Source organism: Cydia strobilella, chromosome 7, assembly GCF_947568885.1.
Source record: "Cydia strobilella chromosome 7, ilCydStro3.1, whole genome shotgun sequence".
Classification (NCBI taxonomy): Eukaryota; Metazoa; Arthropoda; class Insecta; order Lepidoptera; family Tortricidae; genus Cydia; species Cydia strobilella.
Window position 1 is genome coordinate 17,297,673 of NC_086047.1, and position 20,244 is coordinate 17,317,916.

The following is a 20,244-nucleotide window of genomic DNA, read 5'->3' on the forward strand; positions in this document are numbered from 1 at the left end:
CGCATTAATGGTCTTGGCATTGGACCTTTCTTTTGGAATTCCTACGACCATGAGCTTAATAAGGGCCCTGATACAGTTAAATTAAGATAAATTAATTCAAAATGTCGTGACTGTTGACATTTTGAAGCCAAGGGCACGAAATTCTCCTTACGGAACTAAAGCAACAAGGCTCTGAATGATTGCGTTTTTATCATTTATCGCTGTGGATAAAACTACACATGCTGACAGGTACCTAAGCCACACAAACTTATTTTGTGATAAAAACGCGACCATTAACCTGCAAGTCTTATTGCACCTTTTCTTTTTCTCTGACATCACCATTTAGACATCCATTTTTGATGTGACCATTGCCATTTGGAATTTTGCCGTTCATCTCCAATCTATTTGTAATTTTTCCGTTCATCTCCTGGCCATTGGGAATTTTGCCGTTCATATCTTGGTTAGTAGATTCCTGGCCATTTGGAATATGGCCGTTTTTGGCGTATCCATTGGTGATGGTATTGTTGTTGGTGGGTGGTCTGGGTTTCTTCTTGTAGGCCTGGATGTAGAAGTTGGTGAAGAGGACGATGAAGATGGTGGAGTGAAGCACGAGGCCGAAGGCGATGATTCTGAAATTAGATATTTTTGGTTAGCTGAGCAAAATAAACTTAACGAGCACCTATTTATATATGAAGATTCAAAGGGATAATCATGACTATCCGATTTTGCCATTTTACCAAAACACTGACATTTCTATGAAATTATGACGTTTTAATGACACTCCCAGACTATGTTCTATCAAAGTGCGTGCAAGGTTAGCTTAGACTATATAATCGGATTCGTAAATTCAACCCAATTTTTACCTTAGTACAATGAAATAAAGTGCAAAACTGAACAGATCTTTATTCTAGAGTCCAAAGGCACTAACAGTGACCGCTCTCCTTGCTCGAGTGCGCATTGCAAGTGCATTCTCCAATGCAACTCTTTTCAACATCCTGATTTGTACACCTCGAGAGACAAGGGCATTTATTAGAGATTTGGAAAGGAACTGTTTTAGTTTGATTGAGCGTAAGACGATTACTTGAATCAATTCGTATTTTTGTACACGACTCCGCAAAAAAAGGAGTGTAATGTTTTCAGGGTTCATGTTTGCAAGTATGTGTTTCATTATTCCACCATAACCTGAGTTGTCTGAGGCATCTTTCCTTTCTAAATCCTTCCTTTGACCCCACAATGTCATATAGGTTATGTATTGTGACGTCATAATAAAAAAACGGCCAAGTGCGAGTCGGACTCGCGTTCCAAGGGTTCCGTACATTACACAATTTAAACAATGTATTTTTTATGTGAAACGTCTTTAAAAAAACCCGTAGGGGTCGGATCAAAAACTAAGTAATTAAGTCCGACTCACGCTTGACTGCACATTTCTAATAGGTTTTCCGGTGATCTATAGGTAAAAATCTATTTTGTGTATTTTTTTCAAAATTTTTGACCCAGTAGTTTCGGAGAACGGGGACGGTAATCGGGGGGGAACGGTAATTTTTTGCCTATTTTCTTGAATAACTTCTAAACTATTTACTGTAAAATTATAAAAAATATATTTGTGATTTTCACAATGAGCTCTTTTATTTGATATATAACACGATATAGTTTGACATACTTTATTTTTTAATTTTCTCATTTACCCCTCAAAAGTGGCCCCCGTGTTTAAAATTAATTTGTTTACGTTACATGTCCATCTTTGAGTCATAAACTTGCATATGTGTACCAAATTTCAACTTAATTGGTCCAGTAATTTCGGAGAAAATAGGCTGTGACAGACGGACAGACAGACAGACAGACAGACGCACAAGTGATCCTATAAGGGTTCCGTTTTTTCCTTTTGAGGTACGGAACCCTAAAAATCAGCTGGTAAAACCGGCCCTCATTAAATTTACTACCTACGGGTCTATTGACCTATTATTAATTTGTGTACGCTTGTTTTGATCCTTACCTTGGATATCCGCAGTCGAAAAAGAGAGCGCTGATTGAATGAAAGAGCACCATGTAGAACTGTATCTGGAAAAAGCAGATAAAAAGGTCTTTAACAAAATGTTCAATGTGTTACACTGATGTCGTCAATGAAAAATGATTAATCATGTTTATGAGTGTATTGTAAGTGCTTTAGATAATATAATGAGCTTTCTAAGACGGCCACGGGCACTTTATGCGAAGCCAAAGCTAGCTTTCTAGGTTTAGGTCAAGAAGATTGAGCATGGCAGATTTGCGACAAGATCCCTAATTGAAGTCTCACCGCTCCTTTTCACTTTCGTTGGCGCCTGAAATTGCAAACATGTTTTATTTTTTATTAAATGTTTGTGCAGGTTCAGGGTATTGTATGGATATTCATACTATTTATTGCCTTTGTAAGTACTTTTAGAAGTAAAAATTAAATTTGAGTTTTGAACTCTTATAGAAATTAATGAAATTTCCAAATTCAAAAGCACAAAAATTGCCCTGGATCTTACGAGGATATTTTATGCACGTTACACCCCCACCTTGTTTAAGGGTAAACTCGCTCGGTTCTCCATACAAACGTAGTTCCGCTCTCATTTTAAAACGAGTAGCTAGTTTGCTCTGAAACTTTGTACTTACAATAGGATAAGGTTTAAATATATAGTAGTACTTTATGTTCAGATACCATAGTTAGAAAAATACAGCGAATTTAAGTTTTTTCATACAAAACTTGTTTTTGCTCTATTTCGTTTGTTTTATAAACTAGAACTAACTATATAAACTAATTACAGACCTAGATATACCTCATAATGTGCAAAGTTTCATTAATATCCAACCCGTAGTTTTAAAATGAGAACGAAACTCCGTTGGTATGGGAAGGTGAAATTAGGCCGAGCTTGCCGGGGACTCGTAAGCAACATCAATAGAAGCCATAGAAGGACATAGAACAAAGCTAAATAGAGTTAAAGAAAAGCGATATCTATTAAGAACCATCGAAACTAAAAGGGGGAAGGGACTCTTTAGGACTCCTAAACTATGAATTCATCAAAACTATCATAGAAGGGAAAGTTGAAGGACACAGGAAAAGTGGGAAGCCAAGAAGGAATACATGGACCAAGTGAAGGAGAAAGTGAAAATTCGTGTCGTATCAGGCTGCCAAGGAAAAAAAGTGAAGATTGCTTCACCGACAGGAGCGCAGTTTCTGATGATGAAAACAACAAGTCAACTTTTACATTCCAAACAGTGCTACTGTTGAAGCTGTCTGTACTACGAGTAAAAAAATCAACTGTAGATTATTAAATCAATCACAATCAGTAAGCGAACGATTTGGCAGTTAAGAGGTATGATGGTTGTGCTATTATCGGCTGTAGTGTAATATTAATAAGAACATAAGACGAGAAGACGACCATCATAGGCAATGCCGTTAGGGAAATGCCATTCCAATGATGTGATTGATTAATAGATTTAATAGTAACTTGAAAGGATGTTATTCTTGAATGCTACGGCAGGGGGTGGGGGGAGTTGGGGAAAGGACGGCGTTCCGCTGAGTGTCGAAACCTGAACGACAGAGTCATACTGCGGACAGAGTGGTACTGAGAATTTTTATATGCTTATTAGTGATTTTTAGTTTATGTACGTAGTTATTTATGCCTACACACATACCATATACAGTAAAACCCGCTTAAGAAGATTCTGAATGGACCAGGGCTCGTATTAAAGGTGAAAAAATGTGTGAAAAGAAGTTGCAGAGACTATACTGATTGTAATAACAGATAATTCATGTCATTACCGGGTCTAACGCGATTAAATTTCATAATTTTACCTTGTTTGTTGTATTGTTTGTTGTTTATTGTAATAACAGATTATGAAATTGATCCGGAATAGTTATAGATCAGTGTCATGAGTGATGTGGTTGAAGAAATGTGTATTTTAACACACATCGTTTTTAAATCCCTGGTGGAAGAAGGGGCGTTTTAAGTTTAAAATGTATTTATTTATCTGTCTGGGGCATCGTAGATTGTCAAAGAATGTAGAGAAATGAGTACGATTTATTTTAATTGGGAGTGTTGGTTGTCAAGATAGTTCATAGGTGATTTTAACTCACTAGATGGCTTTGATGTTAAATTTTATTTCTTGTTTTATATCGTCAGGTGACAATCAAATATAACCATAGTTAACTGTAAGAGTACCAAGAAAGGCTATTTTTGTTTAATTATTTTTTGCAATTAGTGAGTTTCGGTTTTCATCTCACGAGTTGTCGCAGTATAATGTGAATTTTAATAACAATACTTCCTTGAGACACAGACATATTAAATATATTAAAACGGGTCACTCACGTATATTAAGTCGAAAAATTAATGGTGCTCCTCGGTGCTTAATAATATAATGATTACTGATGCTCCTCAATATGGAGTGAAATATGTCGAGCAATTTTCGACTGAAAATATGTGAGTGTCCCGTTTTTATATGTCAGGACAATATTTACAAATGTTAATAATGTCATGTAATATATTTAATATACATACATTGCTACTATCGCAGTATGACTGACGCGTGTGTTCTCCGCGCATATCCTACTTGCGCAAGAGCAGATCCCGTCCGGCGGAATGTTAGGCGCGGTCTATCCTTATTGGCGGAACGTTGAGAAACTTACCACTAGATACTTCCAGTTCAAATCATTTCATTAGAAAAGTTTCTGGTACCTACGCGACGCTACGTACCAGAATTTCACTAACTGTAAAATCAACTACGGGCGTTGCATTGCTATTGATTATAATATAGACAACTAATAATAATAATAACTAGTAAGTAATTATAGTAGTACATAGTATTAACTACTGAGGTATAATTCAACAATAATATTTGGAAAAAAAGAAATTTAGGCAGTACTGACGTGCATTTTTTATAAATAAGCACCTGTGTTACTAAACATCCTCGCTTCCCTCGTCCGTTAAATATCATACTCGACTGGCCCTACTTCTTGCCCTTTATACATACATACATACATACATATAATCACGCCTATTTCCCGGAGGGGTAGGCAGAGACCACGGATTTCCACTTGCTACGATCCTGACATACCTCTTTCGCTTTGCCCTTTATAGTAATGTAATAATATACCGAGTAAAATCTGAGCCAAGTATGAATCAGGAAATTCATTACCATAAGAAGAAAAGGACACATTTCCGGTTATACCCAGTTCACTGACAGACCACCATTGCAATTCGATAATTATCGGCCCAAATAACATCTTTACAGAACACAGCTTCATTACACTGTCCAAAACAATAAAAGGTGAGACTGTAACCTTCGGAACAAATTAAAAGAAGCCGCATTCGAAATTCAAAAAAGTCAACTTGATTTGACATTAAATGAGCGTTTTATTAAAATAAAAAAAACATTGAACACCCCATTCTCCAGATTCTGGTATTTTTAGGTTCTTCCAGAATCACTAGCATATTCAATCCTGATCCTAAAAAATTCCCAAAAATTTGTATGGAAATTTTAGTTTCCACTACGTCACGCACTTACAGGTGACAAAAATATCATACTAAAACGTGACGTATTGGAACGGATATTTTATGCTGACGATTCTAAGGAACAAAATAAGTCCAAGAAATAGGACATTCTGAACTACTTTATTCAGGGACCATATTAAATTTATCAATTTCAACCGATCAGATATGACTAAATAAAATAAAAACATATAAATAAGTACAACCCAGATTGCGAGAAATGTCAAATCAATAAATATTGTGTATTTTTAATTCGAATGTGACTCAAGTTGTTGACGACTTCGACCTATAATTATTAAATTAAATAAAACGAAATATCAATTTTCTTTCCTCCTGCCAGTGCTGAGTTACAGTTATGGGCAAGTAATTGGTTTTCTGGTGTGATTCCGGTGTCTTTATAGGCCATAATTTCAGTTTCCTTAAAGTTTTTAATGGTCACTGATTTTATGTAACTATTTATCAACTTGCTGTAATTTTTCTTAATTGTTGTTTTTGTAATTGTTCTTCAACGTAATGTTATAATCAGGCATCGTAAACTGCGAGCGAAATCCATTGAAATGACGTATGACAACATTGACAACCAGTTAGAACCCTAGTACTTCAATGGATTTCGCTCGTAGTTTACTATGCCTGGTTATAATATATACAAGTCGTATCAACGTAGTTCAATAAACCTTCTTCAGTCAGCTTAAAATTTCCAAATATTTTCAGACATTGAAATTGCGTAGTATTGGTTAAAACCTTCGAGTCCTCAGCTTTAAGACGACTTAGTTTTTCAGACTTATAATTAAGTCGATACTCGAGATCTTTTTAACTTGTTAGAGACACGAGAGAGATTTGAGTCCTTTTCAGAGAACTAATTTTTTTTACAATAAATGTCAACTTGCATTTTCTTCATGTAAAATTCATGGGTTAGGTAGGTACGTGAAGCATACAATACCGCTTAATTTCTCTAATAATATTAAGATAAAATCTATAAAATGATTCACGGCTTTTAAAGTGAAACTTTTATTCTATCGCCTCATATTTTTTGGTTCGTATTTAGCATGGCGCATTACAGAATTACAGCATTAGTAAAATTCTACTTTATTTCTAGTACTTAGTTCATAGTCTTTAAAATAGGCTTAATTATCGGACTAAGGACTCCGACTTCAAGTACCTCGGTTCGCTCCTACAGTGCGATGGCGATATTGACCGTGACGTGAAAAACCGGATTAGCACAGGATGGATGAAATGGCGACAGGTTACGGGAACCATTTGTGACGCCCGTATGCCCCTTCGGTTGAAGGGTAAAATTTATAAAACGATCATAAGACCTGTCGTCATGTATGGATCAGAGTGTTGGGCCCTAAAGGTGAGGGATGAAAAGAGATTGCATGTAGCGGAGATGAGAATGTTAAGGTGGATGTGTGGCGTGACGAGAATGGATAGGATAAGGAATGAGTATATAAGAGGAAGCCTGAAAGTTGCACCCATAACAGAAAAAGTAAGGGCAAATCGCCTAGCATGGTACGGGCATGTGATGCGGAGGGATGAAAGTCATGTGTCAAGAAAGGTATTAAGAATGAATGTGGAGGGAAGTACGAGGAGAGGAAAACCGAGGAAAAGGTGGATGGACTGTGTGAAAGATGATATGAAACTAACGCAAGTGAATGATGAGATGACGGGTGACAGAGATGTATGGAAGAAAAAGACATGCTGCGCCGACCCCAAGTGAATGGGACAAGGGCAAGCGAATGATGAATTATCGGACTAAGGATACAATACTTAATTAACGAAGGTTGATATTTGCTTGTAATTTGATACAAAATTTTAAGGACAGTAGACCTTATTAACCTTACCTTATTAATTACTACAGCGACCCGCCCCGGCTTACACAAAACCTTTACAAATTATACACTAAAACCTTCCTCAAGAATTACTCTATTGATAGGTGAAAACCGCATCAAAATCTGTTGCGTAATGTTAAAGATCTAAGCATACATAGGGACACGAAACAGTTGCTTGTAATTTGCGCACTGTTGATCCTGCTCACGTCTTCTGAATCATCCTGTATAACATAACTTATGACCACAGGAAAAGGAATATGAAAGCCACTTACCAGTTGAACGGTGGTGAGATGCTTTTTCCACCACAGATATTTCTGCATGTGTGGTCCCATTGCGGAGCACATGTAGTACGTGTACATGATGATGTGGACCAGGTTGTTAACGATGTTGGAGAACGTGCCGTGACCACCTAAAAATAAATAAATAAATAAATAAATAAACGTTTATTCAAAGATCTTACTTACAACTAAATACCTATTAAATCACATTTAGAAACGGGTCTATCGCGAATTTATTTTGTTACCGAAACGTCGGTAAATAAAGGTAACAAAATAAATTCGCGATAGACCCGTTTCTAAATGTGATTTAATATGTGTTTAAACCGCGAAAGTTTTAAATGTTAAACTAAATACCTATTTTCTTCTGCCAAACCACACAGTGGTTTGTTGGCAGACGAGGCTCCTTTGCGTTTGTGCTGTTGATATGCAACTTAACTTTATCTTAAACCTAAACTTACCTACTTAACCCTTTACTGCACGCTAGAAACACAAGCGGGTGAGGTCAGTGAAGGATCAAAGGAGCTTAAAGGGCATTCCAGAAAAGTGTCGGATAGGCGTTTTCACTTAAGTGTACCTTTTTTTTTCGAAAATCCATTAACTTTTGGGTTATTTTTACTCAGAATCACGAGGACTATCGATTTAAAAAGATAAAAAGATGTCCCAAAAAGATGTCAGCTTTGTAACGCATTTTCACATACATTGTATGGACCGTTACAAAACTGACACCCAAAATTTGTATGAAAAACTGGGGACACTTTTTTTCTTTGTCTCATTCATATTCATACTCGTGATTCTGAGTCTAAATAACCGAAAAGTTGATGGTTTAAAAAAAAAAGTACGTACGGTACGGTACGTGACGCTATTATTTTAACACTTCTGATAAAGCTAAGAAGCCGATATTTGACATGATAACGTACTATAACTTTGCTTCAAATTCAACGGATAGGTATCGTATATAATACGAAGAAGTGGACCTTTTTGTAAAATGCCCCTCAATGGGAAGTAGGCAAGTAGGTAGGTGAGGAGGGCTCAACACTAAAGACTACATTTAGATTGCAACTGGTGCAGTATTGCAACGGCGGAAAACGGGCGATGTCTGCATCAATTTCCTTAATAAATCCATTGCTGTTATTGCCATTTTGTCATTATGAGTTGATGAAGAATTTAAAACTCTAATGGCTTTATTCATAATGCATTAACTATTAATCGTTTGTCCTTAACTGTCATTTTGAGTTATGTTTTTGTAACAAAGTGACAAAACGGAAATTAACTAATGTCAAGTTTTATGAAAAAGGAGGTAACTAATCACATAACAAATAATTTTCCACTATCTATATTTTTCTTAGTATATGACATTTATTTCAGTTTATAATTTAGGTACATTTCTACTTGAAATAAAAACAAATTAAAATGTTTTCTGAAAATAATTTAAATAAATAATTTTCTATTGTAAATGATTATCGATGCAATTATCAATACCGCTTTGATTATTGAGATGGTACGGAACCCTAATAAAAACAATTTTAAAAGGAAAAAACGGAACCCTTATATGATCACTCGTGCGTCATGTCTGTCTATCTGTCACAGGCCATTTTCTCTAAAACTACTGGACCAATTAAGTTGAAATTCGGTACACACAAATAAGTTTGTGACCCAAAGACGGACATAATTATAACGTAAGCAAATGAATTTTAAACATGGGGGCCACTTTTGGGGGGTAAATAAGAAAATTAAAAAATAAAGATTTTCAAACTAAATGAAAAAAATCAAATGAAAGAGCTCATTTTGAGAATATAAAATATATTTTTCTTGTAATTTTAAAATAAATAGTTTAGAAGTTATTTACAAACTAGCCAAAAAATGACTATTCCCCTCTGAACCTACTGGGCCTAAAATAAAAAATAAAAATACACAAAATAGTTCTTTACCTATAGATGACCGGAAAACTTATTAGAAATGTGCAGTCAAGCTTGAGTCGGACTTAATTACTTAGTTTTTGACCCGACCCCTACGGGGTTTTTAAAGACATTTCACTCAAGTTTCACATACAGTCTAATAAATTAAATATTAAATAAATTAACCTACCTAAATAAAATAAAATAATTATGAAATATAGTGTATAAGCTAAAGGGTAAATATAAATATAAATGTAATTTCAATGTTAGCATGTAAGGTTTATCTGTTAGTGCTAATATTATATATTAAATAAATGAAATGAAATAATACAAAAAATACATCATTGTGTAATGTACGGAACCCTTGGAACGGGAGTCTGACTCGCACTGGCCGGTTTTTTAACAAGTGACTGACGGAATTTTTGCTTACCAGCAATGAATTTGACAAGCAGCCACGCCTCGAACGGAGTGAGCGAGTGGTGGTACAGGTGAAGCCAGGAGACTTGGCCCTTCTTCTTCCGAAGCACGAAGAATATCGTGTCGGCGAACTCGGACAGTTTGGAGAAGTAGTACACCCAGCATAGATGCAACATCTATGGAGAGAATTAAAAAAAATAAGTACAAAATATCCTTTAAAAAGACGCGCATAGAGCAGAGGATCCTAACGTAGCGTACTACGTAGGCGAACAACACGCGAACGCGAAGCAGTGCGGCGCGGCGCGGCGCGAAGTGTGGTGAATCAATCCTTTGATACCTATAGAAGCGTCCTACGTGGGCGATCTCGTTGTGAACGCGAACGCCTTGAGTCCACCGCACCGCGCCGCGCCGCGCCGCTTCGCTTCGCGTTCGCGAGTGTTCGCCTGCGCAGCGTTATTAGTGGAGGACTGTTTTTGCAATCTGTTTTAATTAATTTTAGTACATATTATTTATATATTAAATCACCAGAAACAGAAACCCAAATGCATAACTATTACTTTTTTATTAAAGAAACAGCATTTAGAATTTCGAAAATGTCTTTTAAATAATGATGAAAACACGTATCTGTTACGCAAATTATTGCGAATAATCGATGAGTTAAATTTCACTTTCCATCCGAAGTCAAGTGACATTGTGCTTCAAACAGGTTTTGTAGCTTCCATACATACATTTCATAATATGTATAATGATTATCGCGGAATCCCGCTAGTTCATGAAAATGACTTTTGTTTATGACGCTGAGAAATTAAAAATAAATGTTGAGTAAATATGAAACTCACGAAATGTTTGTCCCCATCGTCGTAATTTTGTATATACCTACGTAAATTTGAACCTTTTTTAGGGTTCCGTACGTAGTCAAGAAGAAAGGAAGAAAGGCTTTTTTGTTTGAAATTCAACTCATTAATAAAAGGGAAAATAGAGATGAACTTTTTGAAAACAAGACTAACATCTCTTTCGTACCGTGTGTTTGCGTCTTTTTAGGGTTCCGTACCCAAAGGGTAAAAACGGGACCCTATTACTAAGACTCCGCTGTCCGTCTGTCCGTCTGTCTCTCCGTCTGTCTGTCAGCAGGCTGTATCTTATGAACCGTGATAGCTAGACCGTTGAAATTTTCACAGATGATGTATTTCTGTTGCCGCTATAACAGCAAATACTAAAAAGTACGGAATCCTCGGTGGGCTAGTCCGATTCGCACTTGACCGGTTTTTATGATATGTATGGGAGGCAAACGAGCAGACGACTCGCCTGATGGTAAGCAATTACTGTCGCTCATGGACACCCGCAACACCAGAAGGGATACAAGTGCGTTGCTGGCTTATAAAATGAGAATACGCCCTTTTCTTAAAGATTTGACGGCCGTGTCGGTCCGGAATTACCGCGGTTTGTATGGTAGCCGCGTCCCAACGCCAAGCCCACAATCGCGATTCTGAGAAAGCTTTCTCTGTGCGTGAACTTGACAGAGTTTCATCACAATTGACAGGAAAACACATGAACCTACTAATTTATGTCAATATGTGTGAAAGTTTGCGTTTGTAGTATTTATTTCGATGTTTTGATGTTTGTCCCTAATTTAGAATTTACGCCAAAGTGTCTAGACAAAATTTACGCGTAGCAGACATAAAACATTCCTTTTGATATTAAACTTTGAATTAAAATATTACTTACTTCTTTACCACTTTGATTTACATAGACGCAAAAAAAAAATGTTTAATTAACATTTAGAAAATATTAGTACTATTTTAATCGAACCCTTTCTATGAATAAAGTTAGTTTTATTTTTATAGTTTATAGTTATAGACCTGTAGTAGTGCATAATTATTTTCCATCGTATTTTCTCGGGAAAGTTCGTATTTGTCATGCTACTTCAGTCAACCTCGGTACTTTTTGTACCGAGACTGACGGAAATAGCAAGACACGTTCATACGTTTCCGTAAAAATACGAGGGAAAATAATACAAGATACAAGAAATTTATTGATAAAAGTCAATGTTTTTCAAGTCAGTAAATTTTAATTATGCACCCGAATATTGAACTTTCTTGCACTCAGTCGTCAGCTACAAAATTCAATCTAAAACCAGATGAAATACAATTGACGTATCAAAGAACTTTTTAACTAAAACATTTTCATAAAAAATACCTATCTTCTCGTACCTATTCATAGTTCGTTCCAAAGCAAAGACTCATTGTCCACTGGCTATTCGAGATGACAGGTGGCAAGTGGCAAGTATAATATACTCGTATTTACGTAGACCATAATAAAGACCTATCTTGCCATATTCGTAGTTCGTACCTATCAAAGGTTCATCTTGCACTGGTTTCAGATGACATGTGGCACTTACGGGCTTGCTCTTTTTACGGAATGCGGCACTTTCTTCCTCGTTTATGGCTAGCGGGGCAGTGTCGCAGACAAGGGCCTGTTTTGTATTTTTAGCCATTTCCGTGATTGTCGATTGTTTAGAATTAAATTATTTGATTTTAGTACTTGTGGTTATAGCGACTGTGACTGTGACTGTTTTTGTACAAATTATGGAGCGGTGAGATTCATAAACAAAAATAGGACAATGCACGGACTCAAAAACAAGAATATATAAGTTATAATAGAATATATAATATATAAATATAATATATAAGTTATAAGATTATCACAAACTTATCGTTTTTATTTATTTTATTTATAATAATTGTACAAGTCGCGAAATCAGGGCCAGGGCGAAGGGCTACTTTTGCGATTTTTGTTCAAGCATTTATCTATAACCCTATAAATTATGATATCGTAGCACTGATAAGAAAGCCATTCTATTTCAGCAAATATCTTCTACTAATAAAAGTAGAAAATACAAACTTTTACTTCAATAAAACCGGGAGGCTCCAATTTTTTTAACAACGATGCGAAAAATGTAATTAAGTAACCCCGCTAATGGCTCTAACTATATATTGTGTCTGTGTGTGTATGTCCAAATAATTATAGACTCGCCATTTTGGCTATGAAATGGCAAAAGGAAAGCACCCAATAAAGCACGATGACACAACACTTTCGAGTCCGGTCCGAAAGAAAGTAAAGCTCGTGCCGTTGTCACTTCATTGAGGGCCGGTCAAATCGTCTGCCAATGTCACAGTTATGAGCAATGGAGACGCGGACTATAGATACCGGTTCTCCATACAAACGTGGTCCCCAACTTCCTATAATTATATTGACATTATGAATAATATTTTTATAAAATTAGATTTTTATTAACTACAGCTTCGTTGGATTTTTAACTTTTTGGTTATTACAAGAATTAAGAGTGAGAAACGAATTTTATACAAATTTTTAATTGCTCCTAACTCCTATAATAATTAAACATTGGAAAAAGTCAAACGAAGGGACATGGGCGTGGATAAGCATCAAATTAAATTGTGTCAAAATATTTTCTATAATGTTAATATCCAGAAAGGAAAATGAGGACTATGTTTGCATGGAAAGAAGATTTTCACGCGGTCGTTCACTTTCGTTAGTAATTTTGCTTGAATTAAATGTTTGACAGGATTTCCGGTTAAACTTCAAAATGGCGAAGTCATTAATGTTGTTTAAAGTGTAATATTGATAGCTTGTTATGCAGTGAACTAACCTGGAACTGTACAAATAATGAAGCATTAATCTTGAGACGCGTTTAAATATTCTTTAGCCAACACCCGGCAATCCATTGTGGCTATTTGTTAAGTCCATCTATCACTAGTTATATTAAAGCAACTACTGGCTGCATAGCCAACATGCCAATCGCTTACGTTCCGTAGCGATAGAAACGCAACTATCACTGTCGCACTTATATGGAAGAGTGATAGAGAGACACAAAGCGTCTCGTTGTTGAAGCGATAACGATTGTCACCTTGGGTAGGCCATCTGAACAACGTTAAGACGTTATGCTTTACGAGTACCTAAGCTTTTGACGTTGGCGAAATCATCATACATTTTATGGAAGCCATTTTTTAAAAAGAACAAGAAGAAAGTTTGACAGTTTGAAAGATGACAGCTACCGCCGCCATATTAAGCGTTGATTACTACATTGGATGATCAAATATTAGACAATTTTAAAACTAACACGGGTTACACGGGACTTAATCGCGTACAAACTTACGTTTATTTATGGCCTGACGTTTCGAACGTGACGTTATGTTCGTGGTCACAAATTATGAGTGAAAATCGTGTCAGTTTAAATCAATATAAATATTAGACAGCTTACAGAACCGAAGAATTAAGAGAAATTTTCTCTATCGAGGCAAGTTTAACCTTTTAAGGTTTTGGCTGATATCTGTCCTTGCAAATATTAGCCCATTATTCATCATCATACTGTCCTGTCCTGGCCGCTTTCGACCACGGCGACTCTTTACTACTGATTATTGAGAGCGACGCTCGTGAGCTCTCAGGTGGCTGACATAACCGATTTTAGCAGCAAATGTACGGCCGCATTCACTGCAGATCAGCACCCCTCCGACAAAATTGTAATTGATGACTGCAGGTGGTCGGGGCTTTAACTCGTCACGCTTCGCATTGATAATATTGCGATCTACTCGCCTCTGCTCTTTGGAGGCTTGCACTTTTGTACTTACTGTATGCCTCACTCACTCACTCACTCACTGATCAACAAATCCTTAGCTCTGTGTCTACGTAGAACTCATTACCAATGTCCAACCAGACGCAACACTTTCGAATCGCAAGTCTGCACACGGGCGATGGAAAGTGTAGAGCTTGTGCCGTTGGCAAACTTGACCCCTTGATGCCCATGCGCAGCTAGATGCGTCACTTAAGTACTCTGTCATCATTTTATATACTTTTTTTAGGGTATAAATAAAATAATTTTATTTTGCTCGAAATATGGTATGAAAGATGGACCAATATTATAAATAACACATATTTCATCTGGCATGCGAAAAATATCATAACTTATTTACAACTAAAACGAAGTTTAAAGTGTTTAAACAATAATAGTCAAGCCCCTTATTTATGGTGCGACTGTCCGTCCGTCTCTACATTCTACTAAAATTAAAAATTTCATGATGACTTATCTACGTTATATAGATGGCTTAAACAAGACATCTATTTGCTTATACACATTTGAAATTCACACACACAATATTGACAAACTTGAGTGTTGAAGTGTGTTCAAGTATTTAGTAACAAAATGTTCAAATGTTTGTTTTGGGTCAAATCTGGTGTGTAGGTACTTTCATTTAATTAAGACAAAGGCGAAGGAGACAATATTTTTTTGAATACTGTGTGTAGGCAACCATTTTTATTTAGCTACAGCTGAGTATAGCACTCTATAAGAAAATGAAAATTAGGGCAAAACCAATAACATTAGAATCATGATATTGGAACTTTATATATTATTATAGTCTTCTGCATTATTCGACATTAATTCAAAATTTACTTTGAATAAATTTATTAAATATTATTGGAAGTAAAGTAACAAAAATATAATCATGAAAACCAGCTTTATTACTTCCTATCTGCAATTCTTATCAAACTGAAAAACCCATAGAAACATACACAATTGTGTACAATTATTTCAATTCAGTGTCTTACACATGCTGAAAATTTTTGCTTATGATTAGGTAATGTTTATTCTTTCAAGACAAAGACAATCCAACACGTAGTTTTAAAATGATAACGAAACTCCTTTTGTATGGGAAGGTGAAATTCAGCCGAGCTTGATATTATATACACTTTAATTTAGCTTCGATGATTTTTAGAATCAGTCTACCATCGAACTTTCTACGCTTATGACTTGCAAAAAAATAATTACCAACAACCTTTACAAATGGTGTTACATTTCATATTTAATGAGCTTAAAATTAGTTTAATACCTACTTTTAGTTTAATACTAAAAATGATTCTGATCTAACAGTATCCTACTGACATAGGTAAATTTATTAATTTCCGCTACCCAAAGGTTGTCTAGAAGAGATCGCTTTTTTACCTTGTTTACCTCTGCTTGTGTTTCTGTTTTCTTTTTGTATTGTTTTCTTTTATTGAGGTGTGCAATAAAGAGTATTTGTATTGTATGCACAATAGTCCTGTAGCGCTGGCTATATTTTGAGTTGAGCCCTAAATTAAAAAAATATTAAAGCCAATTCTTATTTCGTTTATTGAATACTTTGTTAAGATGTAAATTTTACATTTTGTTTTGTGTCATGTATATAATTTGCTTTTCCAGTAATTTGATAATTTGTGGTAATTATTTTTTATTTTGAATTATTTTGGAGAAAAAAATATTCGAGTGAAAACATTGTGACTGTGTTACATTTAGGGTAGTATTTAGTATGAAAACATAGTTTGTGTCAATTACGCCCAATGCAATCTAATACTATGTCATAATATTCAAAATGACACAAAAAATAATTAGAGTAAAAAAAAATGCTTAGGTCGCATTTACAAGTACACATAATAAGTATACTCATAATTCATCATTGTATCAGCCGAAAGACGTCAACTGCTGGACAAAGGCCTCCCCCAAGGATCTCCACAACGAACGGTCATTCGCTGCCGTCCACCAACGGTTTTCCGCGACTTTAACCAAATCGTCGGTCCATCTAGTCTTGGGCCTTCCCACGCTGCATCTGGCACGTGGTCGCCACTCGAGAACCTTTCTGCCCCATCGGCCATCGGTTCTGCGACCAATGTGGTCCGCCCACTGGCACTTAAGTCTGGTAATTCTCTATGTCGACAACTTTAGTTCTCCTGCGGATCTCCTCATTTCTGATTCGATCACGCAGGGAAACACCGAGCATAGCTCGCTCCATTTATCTTTGAGTGACCTTGAGCCTTCTTATGAGACCCATTGTGAGCGACCACGTTTCTGTGCCGTACGTCATCACTGGCAACACACACTGATTGAAAACTTTCGTCTTAAAACACTGCGGTATTTTGGACGGGACGATGTTACGTGGCTTACCTAACGCTGCCCATCCAAGTTGAATTCGACGAGCAACATCTTTCTTAAAGTTGGACTTACCTAACTGGACTTTTTGGTTTGCGTCTACTATAATACCTAGTAAAGGAGAGGGAACTTACCCGTCTCGCCTGTTCGCTCTCGCTGTAGTCAACGGGCTGACACGCCAAACTGTAGTCGCCCCACCATCCCGACATTAGATGCTGGAACAAACGACAAATATTATTAGGGACACACAGATTAATATAAATAGACACCGCATTGTATATGAAGCATTTTCGAAGGGCGCGACATAACTAAACATACTTACCTACAGCGGTATTTTTACTTGTAAAATGCTACTTAGTTGCATCCTACACTATTTCATACTATACAATCCCACGTTTATCCTTAAAACTCAATTTCTGTAGATGTTTTTCATTCACATGAGTACAGATGTAGTGCATCATTGTTTTCCATCGTATTTTCTCGGAAGTTCGTATTTGTCATGCTACTTCAGTCAACCTTAGTACATTTTGTACCGAGACTGACTGAAATAGCAAGACACGTTCTTACTTTTCCGTGAAAATGCGATGAAAAATAATTATGCACTACATCTGTACATATTGTAGTCGTAAGTAAACGTGGACGCAACTGTAGGCCGAGCACATGATTGGCGCGACAGTATCTCGCCGCGAGATAGGCTACCCGTCTTTTACTAACTGTATAAATTAAAGAGGGACGGGTAGTCTATGTCGCGGCGAAATACTCTCGCGCCAATCATGTGCTAGCCTGGCTGAAATAAGTACGCACTTCCATACTAAATTAATACGAGGGTAAAAAATCTTTTCGTTGTCTCTCTCACTCATTTCATTCGTTTCATAAACCCACACTCGTATTTTATTGCCATTCATTATGTAGCAGTCACATAAACTACTATTAAATACAGTCAAATATCCTATTTATTCTATCTTCAATTTATTTCCTAGAAAACAAATTTATTCGTGTGTGTTCTCACTTATATTTATCCTGAGTTATAAACGTTTTCTGTGTAACTAAGCATGTATTTATACTTGTATCATGGTACAAGCTTTTAGTTTGACCCAGCCGGTCATTGAAACCAATATATTTATTTATTCATTTTAGTATTACCTATGTTAGTTAGCTTGCCTGTCAAATATGAATTTAGGTACCTTACTACTGTGGACAGTATGAGTCGCATTGCAGTTGGGGTTTCGGTTGAGCGAATGCAACGCCGGACGCGGGCAGCCGGTCAAGGCGATGGATAGTGCACGCACTGCCTATGTGCCTATCCTATCGTAAACACTACAGAACTGTGGTCTCAAGAAGAACAACCAGTCTTATAATTTATGGGACTTAAAAAAGCCTCTATAATAAAAAAAAAACATTTATTTCCTTCATTGCTAATGTCACCGGCAGGTAAAACCAATAAAATGTGACAGTGAAAGTGAAATGGGCCCCGCCCGCTACTTACTTCTTGTTTGAATAAAGTAAATAAATGATAATGAATACTATAAATCTTCATCTATCAAATAACCCGAGGCGAATATTGTGCCCAGTTCCGGTATTGTCAAACGGAACTATCAACAAAAACCCCAAACCATTGCTAGACCCTATTCCTTTATAATAAGGTTTAAGTTCGGTCAGTTAATGGTACTTGTCTAGCAGCATCTTCGATACAACGGAGCGTTTCGATAACCAGTTTCCGACCACTTTCGCTCGAGCAGTCAAAACTTGACCTCCTCGCACTAAGCGATTCTAGGCTATCATTACACTGAATGCTGAAAAAATACTACCTACTTTAAAACTAAATTCACAGATCAAGAATGACGCTTACGCTACAAAATAATTACTAAGTGCCACCTAGTCTATCTGGACCTTAATGAAGATCAGTGTCGCGGAGTGTGCCACGTGGCTCATAATATGGCTTTTTGAATCACATTTATAAAACCTAATAGACATGGTAACAGCTGTTGGATCTCCGAATAATAATAAATAAATAATTGAAAAATGAAAAAAAAAATATGAAAATGAAAATAATTTGAAACAACAATCTTAAAATTAACAGATATTAAATACCTATATGACATAGTTTTGTAACTTGTTATCTCAAAGAGGATACCACGCAGCATGTGTCAGAGCACATAGTGTAACGGCGCTGATTTTCAGTGGACCCATATACCCATAATGGCACAATCGGAATAATCGGAATAGCATAATTGACAGGCGATCTGGTAGCTATATTAAAGACATGTGGCTAAACTATACATGCATCAGTCGATGGATAAAGACTGATACTTAAACCTGTCATTATTTATTTATTTATTTATTTATTTTTATTTTTTATTCATTACATTTCACAGCATAACAGTGATCCAAAGCACTGTGAAACCAATAGACATTTCATACACATAGTACACAAATCTAAATTAACATATAACAGAAGAAGGCCGTTCATTCCTCGTCTCGCAGAACCTCATTATCACGCGATACCCACCCGTGTTTATCATACATAGTTGCGCTCAAGTGCAAATACGGTATAGTTTAATTTTGAATGCTTTTACTTAACTTCTGACAAATAACTTCTGAATTGAAATGTGTTTCAATTCCCCGGCTGGAAACTTGTACAAGTTTCTTCTTTTATGCTTAATTTTTCGTTTAAGTTTTTAATTTGTTTTGTCTCGCAGAGATGATCATAATGTGCAGCATTTCGCATTTCTAGTGATTTCTAGTTCAAGTTGCATCTTACGGATGCACGCCTCAAGATTGGCATCCTTGACATCGCTGTGGTTAGAGACGTTTGTTCATGACATGGCACTACTAACCTACACCTAACGCAGCGTCTTACGTAAGCGAACAACTCGTAAACGCGAAGCGAAGCGGCGCGTTGGGCTCACGGCGTTCGCGTTCGCAACGAGATCGCCCAGGACACTTCTATAGGTATCAAAGGATTGATTTAACCCGCGCCGCATCGCTTCGCTTCGCGTTCGAGTTGTTCGCCTATGTAGTACGCTGCGTTAGTGGTTTAGTGTCCATAAATATTGTCTGTTGTGAACTGAAGTTTGTTTAGCAACAACTTATATGCAAACATATAGCTAATATGACAATGGTTTATGGATGAAGGGGAATCGAAGGGTAAAAATGTATTAGACAGTGCATAGGGATCAATAATTCTATATTAATGCAATTTTGGGGATTTTAGTTTAGTAATTGCTGACTTTAAGTTAATGTATTATTGAATGCAAAAAATAAAGTTATTGTTAAAAATAAAAAAATAGAAGCTCGTTGTGTAGGCACTGTGTAGGTAATAAAACGAGCATTAAATAAGTAAAAAAAAAACTACTTAAA

At 36.3% G+C, this 20,244-nt stretch overlaps 1 protein-coding gene across 2 annotated transcripts in view; it reads right to left on the reverse strand.

The window, feature by feature from the left end:
* Window positions 1-246: 246 nt before the first annotated feature.
* LOC134742674 (very long chain fatty acid elongase 7-like) overlaps window positions 247-20,244 on the reverse strand; it is a 51,114-nt gene continuing 31,116 nt past the window's right edge. The window contains exons 4-8 of one of the 2 annotated variants that reach the window (XM_063675865.1): window positions 17,019-17,099; window positions 9,922-10,084; window positions 7,591-7,727; window positions 1,973-2,037; window positions 247-608 (exon numbers count right to left, since the gene is read on the reverse strand). In XM_063675865.1, coding sequence (XP_063531935.1) covers window positions 287-608; window positions 1,973-2,037; window positions 7,591-7,727; window positions 9,922-10,084; window positions 17,019-17,099 — 768 coding nt within the window. In that variant the 3' untranslated portion in view covers window positions 247-286. The remainder of the gene's footprint in view (window positions 609-1,972; window positions 2,038-7,590; window positions 7,728-9,921; window positions 10,085-17,018; window positions 17,100-20,244) is intronic. The other variant, XM_063675864.1, reaches the window with a different exon arrangement.